This window comes from Lonchura striata, chromosome 3 (assembly GCF_046129695.1).
Source record: "Lonchura striata isolate bLonStr1 chromosome 3, bLonStr1.mat, whole genome shotgun sequence".
Lineage (NCBI taxonomy): Eukaryota > Metazoa > Chordata > Aves > Passeriformes > Estrildidae > Lonchura > Lonchura striata.
In genome coordinates this window covers 18,979,451-18,997,596 of record NC_134605.1, presented here as the reverse complement: position 1 = coordinate 18,997,596, position 18,146 = coordinate 18,979,451, and the positions used below count along the sequence as shown (strand labels likewise).

Genomic DNA, 18,146 nt, shown 5'->3' with positions numbered 1-18,146 from the left:
ATCCTCAGCTGACACTGCCAGCTCTGTGGCATCTCCCTGTTTAAACTGCCCTTACAAAATAGAGAAAAAAAATGGAGCCTCCCTGTGTGTCGCATCTCCCTCCTGCAGGCATCAGAGCCTGCACTGAGCCGCAGTGAGAAGGGGACTCTTCTGCCCTCTAACAGCCAGTCCAGCTCAGTGGCTCTGATGGACCCAGATTTTCACGGCATTTAGATGTAACTTGGAGAGAACAGAGAAAATTATCATTTAAGCACCAGCCTGCAAGCACTGATCAGATCTCCAGCTACTCTGCAGCAGCTGAGACACCTGAGAGGTGTCTCCAATTGCTAAAGGAGCAAATCAGCTCCTTTTCTTCTTGCACCATCCAGGCTATTACAGCTCCAGAGAAAGTGATAGGAAATTACTGCTGGAAACAGAAGAGCTAACACCTTAGTTACCAAGTAATTTAATAATCCACCCCTCTCAACATGTAGTTGGCATCCTGAAAAGGAGCAGAAAGAGAGATTGCAGAAGAAAGTGTTACATGTGTGAAGTAAAAAGCAAACTCCTCCTTTCAGCATTATGTGTGACAGCAGCAGCAGAGGAGTCTTGACTGCTCTCGCCAGGCATGTTCAAGCTTGAGCCAGGTCTAATTAACCAGGTTGCTAATTCAGTCAAGCCAGTCACAGACCTTGCACATGTGTTGGTCATTAACTAAAGCTGGTGACTGGTTAAAGGAGCACATTTGGGTTAAAGAAATAGAGCAATGCACATTTTAAGCAATGCAGTACGAGCAGTAGAGCCCCAGGAGCTGCAGAACAGTGATCTCATTTCTGATGGGGAGGCTGGATCTGTTTGCAGTTTAAATATTCAGCAGCACATCAGTTAGAGTTTCTCCCCTTTGCTCTTAGAAGACTGGTGATGAAAAAAATAATTTGTCCTTTAGTTCGACTTCAGCTTAAACTGTAACCCTAGAGGCACTGTCAGGTGTCCCTGTTTCACTCCTGTGTGCTTCCTTTGTGCCTGTCCCAGGATGAGCACTGAAAGGGCTCATACCATGGCACTGGGGCAGCACATTAGTGAAACACGGATGGCCAGGTATGCTGCTGAAAAGGGAAAAGGTCTCTTAAGGTCACAGATCATTATGTTATTCTGCTCTGTGCCCTAGCAGCACTTACTGTCTGGGCGACACATAGTCTGGGCCATCAGCCACAGCAAGGGCCTTGTGAAAAGCTCTTTTGGATCTGCTCATCCCGTCCTGCTGCTCTACAGCCCCTTGTCCCCAGCCCTTGGTTGCAGGGCAAGACAGTGCAGACAGACAGCTCCTGGCAGTTAGCACCATTTCCAACATTCCCTGAGCCTAGACTCTTGCTGTGCCTGCATCCCTACACCAAAGGACCCTGTTTTCATGGTGAATGGCCAATTCATGGTGAATGGCCAACTGGAGCTGCTTTAAAGCAGAGCATGTCCCAGGGCAACAGCTTGGAGAAAGGTTGGAGATGGTGCATCACCTACCAACACCCAAGAGTGCTGGTGGAGGAGGGATGGCACAGACAACGAGGAGAGAGGTACAGAGGGTGAAAATGCAGTGGGAGATAACTTAGAGCAAGCTCTCAGCAGCTCCACTGCTGTACTTCTTCATTTTGTAGCCTTTGCAGGCTGCTGGCCCTGCTTGCTGTGTGATGCTCTGCCCCCTGAGCTTAGGACACAACCTTCTGGGATGTGTTATCCCCTGTGCCCAGTCTGCCCAGATCGCCTGCTGCAAGGGAAGCAGGCTCATGTCTTGTCCCCAGGTGTGAAAAGGGTGTGAAGGTCCTGCAGGGAGCCCAGGCAGAGTCAGCCCCTTCTCCCACTGCCCCAGTCTCATCCCCAGTCTGTGCAGTGGAGGCAGCAGCACCTGTGGCCCTGTCAGGTGTTGCACATTCACCCCTTTGGCTGGCACATCAGTCCCCAGAGCTCACCAGCACGGGGCTGGACCCTGCAGATATGTCATGGCCCCCAGCATGACAGGTGCAGCCTCTCTGTGCCAGCACTGCAGCTCTCATCAACTCCTTGCCTTTGTCCTGGGAAAACACCTTTCTAGGGTGGAGAAAAGGACTTTGTGGGGAAACATTTTCATTTTTTCCATTCTTTGCAGGTCACAGGTGAGCAGGTGGCCCTCTCCCACCTTTTCACCCCAAAGGGCACACCTCCCTGCTTGCATCCACCCTGAGACACATCTCCCTTCCAGGCTCTCAGTCTCTCTACACTCCATGCTCCAAGGGCATGGCTTGACACAAGCCACACCAAAACACACTGAGCTGGTGCTCAGCAGCCAGGCTTGGTGTCCTTGGATGCCCTGACACAGTGGGACACCCCCACTCTTCCAGAGGCCTCTGTCACAGTCCGGCGGGTCTGGCTGGTGACCAGCTCACACCAGGCAGAGTTTGCTGCAGGAGCTTCACATGAGAAATGAGAGTGCTCTCACTGTACTGTCCCCACAGCCTCCCTTCCTAATGTCCCTCTCCAAAACCACAGCAGGAGGAAAGGACTCCACAAAATCAGGTGCCCTGTGCCGGATCCATTTGAAAGGGTTGTGCTGTGGGCACACAGGATAATTTCTTTGGCTATACCCTAAATGGAGAGTTCCACTGTGACTTTTGACACCTTTCAGCAAGGTCTCAAAGTCCAAAGAGGTGGCTGTATGAAAAGCCACGGGAAGTTAAGCTCCAAGAACAGAGGCTGCTTTTCAAGCTCATGTTGCTGCTCCTTGGTACATAGCTACTCTGAATGAGCAAACTCCAGAAGAAAGATGAAATTTGAAGATCTCTTGGTGGAAACTGGGGGTTTTGGCAGATTCCAGATTTTGATTTTGGCTACCCTCTGCCTCACAAGAATCAACCTTCCTATGCATTTCTTGCTGCACAATTTTCTTGCTGCTACCCCCTCTCATCACTGTGCAATTCCACACCAAGAGGCATTTGTGAATCTCACCGTGGAGGAAGTTCTGCTCATCAGCATCCCTCGGAAGCCTGATGGCACTTTCAGCTCCTGTGAGATGTTCTCACAGCCTCAGTTTCACCTGCTGCTCAACTCCTCTTTGCAACCAGAAAACAAATCCATCGTCCAGCCCTGCCAGCATGGATGGGTCTATGACCGCTCGCAGTTCACCTCCACCATCTCCACCCAGGTAATTCCTGGCCTGTGATCCAGCCAAAATTGAAATTAGCTCTGTGCGTTGTGGAGAAGATGGAGAGGTGTTTTCTGAGTGCACGGAATGAGAGAGGAATCTGTGCATTGTAATCAGTGGACACAGCCTGTTCAGAGAAGATGTTCTGGGAGGGGGAAGCTCTCTGAAGCTCAGTATTAGGAGCTAACATTTATTAATATTATTTTTCTGAGCATCTCATCTTGCTTAGATTGATGCCAACATTACTCATTATAATCATGTTAATTTCTCCAGATGTTTGAGAGGTTTGAGAGGGGGCGAGATGGCAGAGGAAAGACACAGATATAGGATTTACTCTGTGTGGGCCACATGGCATTTGCACAGGATTGCATCCTGTCAGGGTTTCACATGAGCTCTTGATATCCTTTCTTGGTTTTCCAAACACTTTATAACTTCTATTCCCTTGGCCACCCCTCCTCACTGATCTTTCACCTTCCTTCTCTTCTCCCCAGTGTTGTGCTGCCTCTCTTCTCCTACCACCAATATATCTCTGTCAAATTAAATGTTCTCTCTGTGGGTCTTCCACTGAGATGGAGCTCATAACCAGCCATAGCCTTGAGCCTGCAAAAGGTCCCTGCCCATCAAATATTAGCCACCCACCTTCTGAAACACTTTTCCAGGGCTAGCAGTGTTAATGCTTTACTTTCATTGGGAAAAAGTCCAAATCACAAAAGGTCTCAGGGAAGGGGAAATTTGGTCAGGCAAAAGGGGCACAGTTGGGTTGGAAAGATAGTGCTGATTGTCTCAGTGGGAGCAGGGACAAGTCTCAGCCCAGAGCAGGTGTTTCCTTCCCAGCACCCAACCACTCCTGCTTTCATCAGGCACAGAAGTGAGGGTTGTGTGTGCCCTGGGTCTGTACCTCATTTCTACACTGAACTGGGGAGAGAGATGTGAAGCAGTCCCGAGGGAAAGGGTAGAAGGAGGTACACAAGGCAGCATGGAGCCTTGTGATGCTGCTCCCATGGGCCAGCAGCCTTGGGACCTGTTCAAGGGACCAGGGCTTTCTCTGGAATTCTGCTTTCGTAGCAGGAAAGGTTGCTCAAGGTCTAGCTGGCCTCATCAGAGAGGCTGCAAGTCTGGTTTGATAATTAAATTTTGCCACATTTGCACACAGAGAAAATTAACTCAGAGGCTTCATCACAGCATTCTGTAGAGATTGGTAATTATTTTTACTTCCAAGAAAGTAAAATTATGTTCATTAACTTAATTAGGATGGCTGTCCGAACCAACGCTTCAGTAAGAAATCAATAGGTTAGTACTAGGAGTAAATATTTGACCTTACTTCTCTCTGGCCTCCTGCTTCCCTGCACAGACAACTTCCAAGGAAACTGGTCAGGGCAAGAGGAACTGGTTACCATCACAACATTCCCCAGTGTTGGCTGAGGGGTGTGGCAGAGCACTGCAGTGGGACCCCCTGCCAATGCCCAGATCACCATGGCAGTCTCAGGGGCACAACAGAGGGAGCTGGGGGAGACTTGCACCTGGGCAGGTCTTGCAGAGGTTGGGAGAAGAAAATGGGGAACTCTCCATGCATGGTACCCAGGAAAGTTTTCTGATGCCCAACCATGTCCTGGGGTGCATCAGGTGCATCACCAACCACTCAAAGGAGAGGATTGTCCTGCTCTGCTCTGCTCTGCTCTGCACTGGGGCAGCCTCACCTCGAGTCCTGGGGGCAGTTTTGGGCACCACAGTATAAAAGAGACATTCAGCTATTGGAAAGCATTCAAAGGAGAGCCACGAGGATGGTGAAGGGTCTGGAGAGGAAGCCATATGAGGAGTGGCTGAGGTCACTTGGTCTGGAGTAGACTGAGGGCAGGCTTCATTGGGGTCTTCAACATCCCCACAAGGCTAAGTGGAAGGTCAGACATTGATCTTTTCTCTACAGTGACCAGTGACAGGACTTATGGGAATGGCTTGAAGTTGAGTCAGGGTTTAGTTTGGATACCAGAGAAAAGTTTTTCACCCAGAGGGTGGTTGGGCCCTGGAACAGCCTCCCCAGAGCAGTGGTCACAGTACCAGCCTGACAGAGCTCCAGAAACATTTGGACAACAAGCTCAGGCACTTGGGGTGATTTTTGGAGTGTCCTGTGCAAGGCCAGGAGTTGGAATCTATGACCCTGATGGGTCCCTTCCAACTCAACATCTTCTACGATTCTGTGATTCTATGAAGTGTTCACAGAGAGGCTGTCACAGTGGGGATTGATCAACTGGGACTTTTGTAAGTGGCAGCTTTCCATTTTCCAGGACTCTGGCACTGTCTGATGGGCAGTTCAGTCCAGGATTCCAACGTCCATCAGACTCATCAGATACAAACTGCAAGATACAATGTCTGACCACTGGAATGAAGGAGCCTGAGAAGGCAGCAGAGACTGAGCTGACCACTAAGTGTCATTTTGGCCTTGTGTTTCAGTGGGACCTCGTGTGCGAGCAGCGTGGGCTGAACCAGGCAACAGCAACCTTCTTCTTCATCGGCGTCACGATTGGGGCCGTGGTGTTCGGGTACCTTTCCGACAGGTTTGACCCCTCCCAGGCTTCTCTTCCGGGGCCTCAGCTTCACAGAAAGAATTCCACACACGTGTGACCTTCCATAGGTGATCACAGGGGCAGGGAAAGGAGAAAAGGCAATTGCAAAGGCAGAATCCAGCCTCTCACTTGGAAATTGGATTCAAGCCGTAGTGGGAAGCCACGCAGGGATCCTGGATCAGCGAGCCAGTAAATGCTTCCCGGATCAGAGAAGCAGCTCTGGCCTTGGTTAGGAGTCAGATGCACTGCTGACTGTGATCACAATTGCTGCAGGAACAATAAAAAAACAAACAAAAAAAAAATCCAGTCTGCAAGACCAGTTTCAGTCCAAAAATTGAGTAAACTGATTGATACAAAGCTGAACAAAAAGGCTAAACGAGTTAACTCCTTGCAAATTATACACAAACTGGCTAATGACACCCAAGTGAGTGGCTTGGATTAAATGCTTGCCATTGCTCAAGAGTCTCCAGCAAGCAAAATCTGACTCTGCCATTCCTAGAGAATTGGGGCAAAGGAGATTTTTTTCAAGCAGGGAGGTATTTATTCCTCAAGGAGGAGCTGAAGCAATGAAGAAAGCAAACAAATCTGCTCTCTCTGGTTAAATGCTGGGATGTGACAATATAAACCTGAAAAATAAATCCAAGTAATAATCTAGAAAGGGCATCAGATAAGAAACTAAATATTTTGGTCAACAGCAAAACCAGGAAACCCATCAGAGGACAGAGAGTCCAGGCATGCAGTTGGGATGTGCTATTCCCTGTACACTATTCATTATTGGGAAACTGCTTCATGATTTCCCTCCTCTGGAAGGAATTAGAGTACAGCAAGCTGCAAAATCACTGCAGAGGGCACCCTGAAGTGTGAAGGACCCAGAGACTTTAGTGCTGCAGATGGGAGTTTTTACATCCATGTCTTTACCCATGGGTACATGGGTATACTTGTACAAAGACTCAAGACAGCTGCATGATTTTCAAACTGTGTGCCTTGGCTTTGTATCTACAATAGTTTTATAGCACAGCTGGAGGGAGAGAAATTCAGAACTGAGAAAAGGAACAGGACAAAATAGCGCAGAAAATAAGATAACACAAGGTAGCACAAAATGAAAAGTAATTTGTTTCACAAATGGATTGTGAGGTGGAGGAACCAGCAGAGGATCAAGGCATAAAAGGAGCATCTGGAAATAAAAAGACTGTAGTGTGAGACATAAATGAGTCTGTGCTCATGGAAGAATGTGTAGAGGCAGGTGCTGGAGCTAGAGCTTTGAAATAAGCTGACAGAAGAAGGCAGAGAGAAATACACCAGAGGAATGCCATTTAAATGCCAGGAGCAGGGAAATGGTGTCCTGGAACCCTACTCCATCTTGGGGATAGAAAAGCTTTAAACTGGTCTCCAAATGAGATCTCAGGAGTGCCAGGCTGCCTGACCTCTGTCTGCACCAGGCAAATTGGCAGAAACTCCTCTGAAAGGTGGAGCCAGAGCCCCAGGGGGAGGTGAGACACACCAGTGAAGAATCAGCCAGAGTTTTCCAAAAGATCCAAGCCTTACAAATGTACATTATTTCTTTGCATCAATTAATAGACATGTCAGCAGAGGAGACACCATCTCAGTCTCTTTGTCAAACACTCTTTAAGAAAGCTGCCCCAGGGTAAGAAGGAAGGTCTCAGCATGACTAAATAAGTAAAAGCCAGGAAGAAGAGAGGAGGTGCAAGTACTCCATTATGATAAGGGAGCAGCCTGTGCTTGGATTTTTGTGTTTTTCAGTGAATTTATAAATAATCTGGGAAGGGAGCAAGTGGGGAGGTGATGCTGAGTCTGGCAGAGATGAGGTCAGAGTTTGGAGGCTTTGCAGAAGCTAAAGAACTCTGTGACTGGATGAGAGAAACAGAAGACAGAATTTCAGGGCAGATTAATCTAAATTAGAAAAACAATTTAAACATCTCATTTAAGTGGAGGCTCTAAACTGACCACAGCTACTCAGTAGGAAGATTTCAGCATTATACAGCTAAACACAATTTTGCTCTAGGCAAACATCCACACAGCAATGACTAGTGGTTAGGGAACTAAGAGGAAAATTAAGAATCATTAGGTTAAACCTCAGATGTCACCCCCCACATCTCCCCTATCATCCCTTTAAATTTGACCTCCCATTAGCAAGCTTCCTTTTCTCTGGCAGAGATGAGATCCCACTTCTTTGTGCTAACAGTGAGGCAGAGATTTCATCTCTGGTGCTCCAGGGGGAAAACCATCTAGCATTTTCCTCCTGTTCAAGTTCAGTATTTTTCTAAGCCATTACAGGTATTTGGATTTGAGAACTACTCCATTGACAAATTTTACCCAGGTAAACCCTCCAAAAACCTTCACTGTGAACAAGTGTATGCAAAAATACACATATATAGTTTCTGTTATTGCCTGTCTTCTCCTTTTGTACCTTGTCCATGTCATTGGTTCAATGATGTTTTGACAGACTTCCAGATTGGTTTTTTTAATGAAAATGGCTTTTTTATTAATTTTTATGCTTATGCAGTCTGCTTCTTTTACTGTATTTTTTACAGTCTTTCAGAGGTTGTGCTTTCCTACCACTCTCTTTGAAGACAATTTTTATGGCATTATTTCTAGCAGCCTCCCTGTATCCTGCAGTTCAATCCTGACAGCTCAGTCCTGGTTTTCCTAGCAAGTAGTATGCATTTGCTGAGAGTCTAGTAATGGTTCCTTAAATAGCTGCCTTGCCTCCTGCAGGGAATATTATGGTTTTATATCCTCCTTACTGTATTTTCCAGGAAAATCTTCATTTACAAAATATATCTTCTTTCTTGGGCAGTTACCCATTGGAAGCTGGATTCAGCTCTGGTGGGTTTCTGGATGCTTCCTGTTCTGACCCAGGGGCATCAAGATGTCTTTTACAAAATATCTCAGCCTAAATTTCAAAGCAGATCTGGCAAACTCCCTGTACCCAAGCCACAAGATGGGGGGTTTTGCTAGTAGATTCATTTATCAGCTGCTGAATGAAGTAATTTTTGATTATTTTTGGGAATGCTACTGTATCATTATGTCCTGGCAGCCACTTTTTCCCCTGGAGCAATCGTTCCTGCCACCATCCTCCTCAGGTGGCCACTGGGAGAGCCCTAATGCTGGAATCAGAGCAAGATTTCAGTCCTTGTGGGCTGAATATCACCTCCTGGCAGGCTTAATCTACTATTGCTGCTTGAGCCTAAGCTTTCCTAACATGCAGCAGTGCTGATGTTCATCAGGAGACCGACACCTTGTGCTCCATTTTGATTTTTAGATTTTCATAAGTTGTGTAGAAATACGTGCAGACATATTTCTCTGTCTGTGAGAGCGTGTGTGTGTGTGTGTGTGTGTGTCTGTCTGTGTGTGTCTGTGTGTCTGAATGTATGTCTATGTGTCTGTATGTGTGTGTGTGTGTTTATATACATTTATATTGCATTTGTGTGCATTTGATGTTTTGTATTTCTCCACAATCTCTACACAGGACTCTGGACCATGGGGTAAGGAAGCCCCGGGGAAGCAACATCCTGGCAGATTCCTCAGAAACCCCTTAGGATTTCAGGGCTGTTTGCACACGAGGGCAGACAATTTAATTCCTTCATTTTTCCTCCAAGGAGCAGGGTGAAAGTGTCATGGCTCTGTCTCCTCCTTGAGAGTGGTGGCAATGGCCAGTCCTGAGTTAGCCGTGGGAGAAGGACATTGACAGTGACATTGGAGGGAGCAGGGTGTGACAGCAACATGGGATTTCAAGCTGGCATCACTGCTTTTGGTGGTGGTGTTGCCCAGGAGAGCCAGATTGGTTGTTCTGAGTAGTGCTGGTCTTTCCACTGGAGACTCCCAATGTTTATGGGGCAGGCTCTGCATGGGATTGCACTACTGTGGCACCAGCTTGATCCAGAGACATTTCCTCCTCTCCAGGATGCTGCATCCTTAAATTTTCTTCTAAAATCTCTGGTTTGCCCATTTCAAACCCTGCTCCCGTGACAGGTTTCCAGCCACTGTAACCCAGCCTGTGCTTGTGGCAGGTTTGGACGGAAGTCCATGCTCCAGCTGTCCCTGGTGTGCTCCATGGTTTTTGGGATGCTGAGCGCCGCCTCCGTGTCCTACACAATGCTGGCCATCACACGGACCCTCACCGGGGTGGCCCTGAGTGGCCTCTCCCTGATTGTCCTGCCTTTGGGTGAGTGTGTTGGGGCTGTGGCTGTCAGGGGGGCTCCTGGCAGGCAGGGGGTGGGATTTGTCTGCCAGGCAGGGCGGACTTGGTAGGAACAGGGGTCTGGAAATTGCTGCATGTGCAATTTCCCTCTTGCAAGGATCCCAGAATCACAAATTGCTGTTAGTCCAATTAATATTTAACAGTCTATTCAAAATACAACAACCACTTGTTAGTACTTCTGTTGCAACAGGCTACCCAATTCCTGTCAAGTATCATCAGTAACACAATAAAAGCCATACTCCAAAGTCTCTGCCCCTTTCCACTCGTACAAAGTTCTCACCTTTCAAGTGCACACTGTTAGGACAATTCAGCAGCATTGCCCCGTCCTCAGCATGAGATGATGGTGTGTCATGTACAGGGTGTTTCTACTTCCCCAGTTTCGAGTTTGCTTATAGTTTTCCTAAGGTGCAAATCTGGATTTTACAATGAGAAGAACTACCAAAAAATTTTCAAAAATCACACAGAGCTAGGCAAAACTGAAGCTGAAGAATTTAGGTAATTACGTAATAAAAACAAGCTCCAGATTTCAGGATATCCAGTAAACCACTGGATAATTTTGTAAATAGCATTGAGACATACTGGGCAAAAAGTTTTGTACCCAAGAACAATTAACAGTTGCAGCAGAAATTTCCAGGATTTTTGCAGATCTAGTCAAAACCAAGCTAAAATGGCCTCAGTGTTGGAAAAGCCCACAAAAGACAAATCCTAAGGCCTGCTGTGTTTGTTTACTGCTATGAAGGTTGATTCCTACAAGTCACAGTAGAGCTTGGGAGGGCCATTTCTGATTGTTAGATGTTGTAGTAAGATGTCCAAACTTCAGAGGAAAACTGGCTTTTAGTTCACACAGACAAACAAGACTGGCTGTACACTTTTGCTACTGTCTGCTCTGGGTGGAGCATGTGAGCAACAATTCTTCTCAATATATTTCTTTAATCTAAAATAATGAGTGGACAGAGAAATGGGAAACTGTGCAGGCAAGATGGTTAGGGTGGGAAAAAACTGGTTGATGAAGAAGACCAAGTGAATGCTATTGAATGAGATAAAAAAAATCTCTATCACTACGAGTGGTTTTAGCACTGTTCCTTAACACATGTCCAGTATTTCTTTTCCTAAGGTTTTATTTTAGTGGCTTACAGCTTTGCAACAGCTTAAGTACTGTGGCTGAATATTTTAAATATTCCAAATATCAGCCAAACAGTGGAACTTTGTGAAGGAGAAGACCAGGGCTGTTCCCTCGCTTTGCCCTTGTTAAAAAGCCCTGCAGGCCCTCCTTCCTGGAGAAGTCCTGCATGTCCCAGCTGGATGCTGCCTCCCTCTTCCAGGGATGGAGTGGGTGGACATCCAGCACCGCACCTTCATCGGGATCCTGATCAGCATCTTCTGGAGTGTTGGGAACATGCTGCTGGCCCTGGCAGCGTACTTGGTGCGGGAATGGCACTGGCTGCTGGTGGCCGTGACAGGACCTTGTCTCCTGAGCATCATCTGCCTGTGGTGAGTGCAGCCACCAGAAAGGGAGCACACTGGGATTTGCCTCCTCTGTGGATCCTAGTATTTGCTCGGCAGCCTCAGGACGAGTAGAACTCATCTGTACCTGGATTGCCCAAGTGTGGCAGCTCTGGAAAACTGGAGTGGCCTGGGTTTTGCCTCTCCAGCAAGGCCAGGAGCCAAGGTTATGTCACAGTTCTGGGGACAAGGAGGAGGCAGGAATGAGGCTGAGGCATTAGGATGACAGGTGGAAGCAGGATTTGGTGCTGCCAGCTCTGTCACACATGGCTCAGAGTAAAGAAAAGAGATTCCAGTAAAGGAACACTCAACCAGATCCAGACTTTAACCGTTGGTAAACTCAAGATAAAACATTTATCCATTCTCTGTCCTCACCTCACTGGGGAGGATACTTTTGGCACCAAATTTTCCATGAAAGTTACTGACACCTTCAGGCTAAGTCAAATTCATTTATCTCTGCACTTCCCAAGACTTTTCTCAGGTATGTAACCATCCTCATGGGCCAAATACACCTGCTTTCTATGGGCAATATCCCTCCTGTAGCCTTATTTAAGAATACCTGACATCTCCTAAGCCTTAAAATGGGAGATGGTTCATTTGATCAAAGAAACTTTAATTTTTCCATCCTGTGTTTTTCCCCTGTAGCAATACAAATTAGAATATAGAGTTGATTTATTGACAGTCTAAAGATTAACTTCTGGTATTTCACTGATCAAGTCCAACAGAATTAAAATACATGTCCTGCTGACTTTTTTGTTCAAGTTGTTTTACTCTCTTTCCAGGGCAACCAGCCATAAAAAAACTGAGTCCTTGGAAGTCTGAAATTCACAGATGCATTTGGACCCACCCTTTTCATCATAACTGTTTGATTTTTCTTCTTATGTTACTATCTTTTATGGAGATTAGTTCTCCAACAAATTATACTCTAGTCTTCAAGCACCCATAAGGTCAGTGATTGCAGAAAATTGAAAGTCTCTGAAGTATGGAATTAAAATCTAATTTAGCACTCAGTAGATATTATTGACACAATGTCAGAACTCAGTGGAGACATGAAACAACCAAAGACATGGTATTACTCTCTACAGACAGTGGCAATGAGTGCAAAATGCCATCTTTCCTTCTTTATATTTCCCAAGGTTGTAAGCCTGTTGGAAGGAGATGAAAACTTTAAACAAGACCAAACATTTTCTCCAAACATTTTTGCTTTACACATACTTTTCAATTCCTGCACGAATAGTGACAACAGTTGCTCATTAGTTTTACTGTGATCTGATTTAGAGCACATGAATCACAAAAAATGGGTTGTAGGGATCTGGTCTCAGACCATTCAAGTGAAAGAATCCAATGTGCAGAAGGCTTTGATTATTGTGAAAACCAAATCATTTTAGCAAGTAACAAAGTATGTCTAGAGCTCACTGAATCCTTTCTATATTGTGGTTTTTAATAGCTGACAATTTCAACGTTTAAAGAGTCCCAGAAAGCACAAATGTGTAAATAAAAACTCACTGGGGCCAGTTTTAATTGGTAAGAGTTTGAAACTTCAGCCTTTAGGGGTAGAAGAGCCTGTACCTGTCAAAAAGGTGCCTCACTACACTTCCCATGCACCACAGTTGTTATATTTAGCTGAGGTGGAAGTCTCATGGAGAAGATGCCAGAACCATGGATATGGGGTGGAAATCAGGCAGCTCCAACAGGAGCAATCTCCTCTCCTTGCACCTGCAGGTGGGTCCCAGAGTCTGCCCGGTGGCTCATAGCCAAGGGCAAAGTGAAGCAAGCCCACAGGCACCTGCTCACATGTGCAAGAATGAATGGAAGGAAAGACTTTGCTGTCTCAACGGAGGTAAGGAGCTGGAGAACCAGACACATGTTCTTCCTTTCTCACTTTGTCTGTCTCTGTTTACTTGTTTGATACCTGGAGCAATGCTTAGCCTGCAGCGTGTTCTATGGGGCACTGTGAGCATTTTTCTCTAGAAAACAGAAATTCACTCCTCAAGATAGAGTACCAGCTCAGCTCCCATAAGGCCAGAAATCCTGCCCATTAGGTGGAGTGTCTTTCCACATGTTTTTGCCATGGCAAGAGGCCTCAGTGGACTGGACACTGGAGTAAATACACAGTGAGTATAACTTATTAACTCTGCTGGTACTTACTCCTCAATCAATTGCCAAAAAGCTTTTTGGACAAATAGTCTCTTCTTCACAAGCAGTGAAGAAGAACTTCTTCTGAGTGCCTGACTTTTTAGGCATTCTGTATTTATGTAAGTAGATGGATAGGTAATTACTCTTTAAATGAATGCACTCCTAAGAACAAAACATGCAGTTCATTGCTAGCTTTTCATACAACAGCAGGCAGCCACATGGGGAAGAGGGTGGAACTGGCCAATGCTGACTTTTCCATCTGCCATTTCTCTGCAGACCTCTTTGCTACATGGGGCATGTAGGTGAGAGGGAAGAAGAAACCATGAGAAGAAAAAGAGGTCTAAAATAGTAGGCAATGTGTAAAGTTGTAGGATGACATGCCTCTGAAAATGTATGCTCAGAGAATGGTTCTGCAAAGGAATGTATAGAAAATCCAAGGTGGATATGAAGCTGGGAAGGTCAAAGTCCCCAGCCTGTCTGGGGTCCACATCCTAACAGTACAGCAGCTGAGCTATTTCTTTCTTTCCATCTCTGCCAGGCCCTCACAAGGATGGCAACAGACAAAAATATGGGAGGGAATTACTCCTGCATCAGCTTGTTCAGGACCCCAGTCCTGAGGAAGATCTCTCTGTGTTCTGGTGTGGTGTGGTAAGCAGTGTCACTTCACAGAGGAGGAGGGGAATTCATCCTGCAGTTCCCAGAGGGATTTCCCTCAGTCCCATCTCCACCCGCTCTTTGCAGGTTTGGTGTTGCCTTCTCTTATTACGGCATGAGCATGAACCTGACTGGCTTTGGGCTCAGCATCTACCTCTCCCAGTTTGTCTTCGGCATCATTGAGATTCCAGCCAAGATAGTCATGTACTGGCTGGTGAACCGAGTGGGCCGGCGGCAGAGCCAAGCATGGACACTCATCCTGGCCGGAGTCTGCATAGGAGCCAACATCACCATTCCCAAGTGTGAGAGGCTCTTCTGCTAAAGGGGGAAGGAGTCCATTTTGTGCAGTGCTGGAGAAGGAGAGCCGTGGATATGTCCACAGGCAATTCTGTGTAGAGAAATCCTCCACATGAAGGGTGTCCATGAGACAAGGTCACTAATGTGGGAAAACCCTAACGTTGGTCACAGCAGATTGTTTCCAGTCACTGTCAAGTGACTGCTAAAGGGTCCAGCAATGGCAATGCACACTGCCTATTTTAATTATAGACTTTGTCCAATGGGAACTGTCAGGACCTATCCTGTCATCAGCTCCCACTTGGGCTAATACATACTAAACCTACAGATACAGCCTTTGGAGACAGTAATTCCAGGGCTATGAAGCTCCCTGTTTTGTGTGTGGGAGGACTGAACCTTCTCTCTTCTTACACCTGGAACTTTCTTCCTAGAGGCAGCTCATTGTCATAAATGCCTTTTCTTTCCCCCAGCCTTCACCTCCCTACGTTCAGTAGTGGCCACTGTGGGCAAGGGTTTCTCAGAGGCTGCCTTCACCACAGTCTTCCTGTACACCTCAGAGCTCTACCCCACCATTCTGAGGTAAGAGATGGCACCCACCTGAGCACACCCCCAGGGCCTGGCTGCAGTGCTGCCCTCTGGCCTTGTCCATCAGCACAGTAGGATGTGCTGGTGACTGACTATGCTGCAGCACTGGTCCCTTGCCTCTGGAACTTGCAGGTTCCAGGGATTCAATATACTCACAAGAGAGAGGCAGAAAGCCACCCTTTTTTTCACCTGGGTTGTGGGTGGTTTGGTTGTGCTGACAGGAAGATGAATGGAAAGGTGAGGAGTATTCTGTGTGGGAAGATCTTTGCACTCCATAAAGCACCTGTGTTTAGTCAAGTCTTCGCTCCCTGTCACAATCTGTCAGGAACTGTTAAAAGGACCTGAAAATAATAACTTGAAATATAAAGTTTTACAAGGGACACATACTACCACGTGTTTGAGAGTCTTTTAGACACTGGATGATATTAAAGCAGGGATTAACCAGACTTTCAGGAGGAAACATGGAGTTTATTTGACATACCTAGGTAATGGTAACATAACGCCAGATTTAGCACTTGCATAGGTGGGGATATAGCTAAATCTGGTGGAGGGAATCACCTCACTGATTTCTTTGTGCAAGTCTGAAAAAATCCTCATGAATCACAGCAGGCCTTGTGGTTTACTTCACTTCTGTCCCTTCCTGCCCAGAGTACCCTCCCCCGCCATTTAGTCCTTTAGCTTTCAAGGGTCTGTTGCATGCAAGGAATGATTCACATTTAAACCAAAGTGGTCACACTGATCTGCTACATCTTATCCCAGATCAGTTTTATCTTTCCTGCTCAAAGACATTGACAAAGACAAAATTGTTGATTCCTTCTGCAGTAATTGTTCCATATATGCACGAGCAGGTCCCGAGATCCTTGTCATGAGTGTGAAATACCACCCATCCCCTCAAAATTAGGTCTTATTTCTGGTCTCTTCTCCAAGGACTCTTTCCTTGGACCAAAACTGCTAACAGGTAGCTCTAGTGTTTGCCATCTGAAGTACCTGGGAGAAGGAGGAACTTGGATTTGCTCTAAGCAGGTTAGAAAACTCACTAGTCTTACTACTAGAAAATGCTGTCAGGGTTTTAGACATTTAAAGTGGAAACAGCTTTAGAGCAGGTATTCTTAGTGTGGAACTGCAGCTTCTTTCTCACAATAGACATAATTCTATTTCTCACAGCAGCTACAGTTGATCTCTAGAAAATATGATGATTTTAGGAAGATATGAAGAAAGAAAAGAAAAAATGGCAGAGGGAAAAGCCAGGGGGAAAAAAGCCTCAGCACTTAGATAAAATTGAGGGGAAAAGGGCAGAGGTCTGACGTGACACAAGTAGCCCTCTCTTTCCCATTGTGGTATGCACCTTTCCAGGCAGAATGGGATGGGGTACACCTCCTTCATGGCACGCCTGGGAGGGGCCCTGGCCCCGCTGGTGTTCCTGCTGGACGAGGTGTGGCAGTCCCTGCCCGAGGTGACCTACTGCAGTGTCGCAGTGTGCAGCGGTGCTGTGGCCTTCCTGCTCCCGGAGACGCTCAACGTGCGCCTTCCCGAGGGCATCGAGGACGTCGAGAAGCCACAGTGAGTCACCTCCATCCTGCCCCATGCCCTGCACGTGGATTCTGATGAGGAGAGGGGACATCCCTCTCTGCTGCCTGCAATTCCCTGTCTGTGGGTGGCAGGGGAAGAAGGGACAACCCAGTGGGGCCAGCTGTTGGCCTTCCCGCTTTTCTGTCCATCAGCCCAAACATGATTTTTTTCCTTCCAGAGTAAAAGCGCCGCCAGAAGCAAGCGCTCCCGAGGGCGTGCCACTGCAGGCTCTCCTGAAGTGAGGAACCCCGTGGGACAGCCGCCGTGTAGGGCTACACAAACTTGAGCCATGCTCTGATCTGCCAGGGAAAGAGCCTTTGCTGCCCACCAATCTCACTCCCGAGGGAAGTGGAACTGAGGGCTCTGGAGGAAGGAGGCAGATCAGGACACCAGCTGGCAGGAGCTAACTCACACTGTGGTGTGGCCAGCAGCAAGGATGCTCAGGTCTAACAGGGTGTGGAAATAAAGGCACCTTGTGCTAAGCTTTTCCAGTCTTTGGCCTTGTTGGACGTGGACCTTTCAGATCTGTGCACAGCCTTCCAGAAACTACAGTTCACTGGTTCATGCACCTCGAGAAACAATGCAGCGAGAAAAATACTGAATGTGAATCATGCAAACCCAAATAAGCTCTAATAAATCCAACTGGGTGGTAATTTATGGTTTATTTTAAACCATAAACTGTAGCTACAAGTATTTCTTGTATTTAGAAATGGTGTGGACAGTTTTTACACTGAGGCTCAAAGCCAGAAAAAAGTACTTGCAAGAGTCCCACTGAGAATGGCAAGCATTTTTCCTACAAACACAAAGAAGAAGAAATGTTTTGCATTTAAATATAGTGTGTATGCAAGAATTATAGTTTGAGCTGTAGGAAAACAAAAACCAAAACCAAACCAAACCAAACCAAACCAAACCCCCCAAAAAAACCCAAAAAAACCAGCCAAAATAAGTACAAATCCTAAACCCCAAGCCCAAAATCCACCTTGCTGCAGGAAACTTTGCATGGAATATTGAGTAGTCCATTATAGGACTTCATTCTGCTTATTGATCTAACACATTGATCTTAACTTTATGGAATATCTTTGTCTTTTGCACTTGATTATGCAAACAACAGAGATGAGCCACCAAATTATCTATCAGTTGGAATTACCTATAATTTTGGAATCCTGATAAACAGCACGTACCCAAAGTGGGAAAAGGGAATGGCTTCAGGATCTGAGTCCCAGGTGCTCTGTGATTCTGTGGGCTGTGAGGTGTTTCAAGCTAAACCACACACAACACTGTTAAGAGAACACATACTGAGGATAAATCTGAAAACAGATGCAGAGGCACATCCAATGCCAGGTCCAAGAGCACCTCCTAGTAGAAATAAGCTGCCTGAAGAATTTTTTTTAGCTGCTATGACAGCAGCTATTTTTTAACTTAATTTTTTTCCATCCATCCATGAATCACTTAACACCTTACCTTGTGCTGTCAA

At 46.4% G+C, this 18,146-nt stretch overlaps 1 protein-coding gene across 1 annotated transcript; it reads left to right on the top strand.

Annotated features, from left to right (window-relative positions):
- The first annotated feature begins 2,689 nt into the window (after nucleotides 1-2,689).
- Nucleotides 2,690-16,914, top strand: SLC22A7 (solute carrier family 22 member 7). The gene is made up of 10 exons (XM_021534883.2): nucleotides 2,690-3,148; nucleotides 5,597-5,700; nucleotides 9,741-9,895; nucleotides 11,254-11,422; nucleotides 13,157-13,274; nucleotides 14,109-14,218; nucleotides 14,312-14,526; nucleotides 14,989-15,097; nucleotides 16,457-16,663; nucleotides 16,851-16,914. Exons 1-10 carry the CDS (start codon nucleotides 2,771-2,773, stop codon nucleotides 16,912-16,914), a joined length of 1,629 nt encoding a protein of 542 aa, XP_021390558.2. The 5' UTR covers nucleotides 2,690-2,770.
- The last annotated feature ends 1,232 nt before the right edge of the window (nucleotides 16,915-18,146 follow it).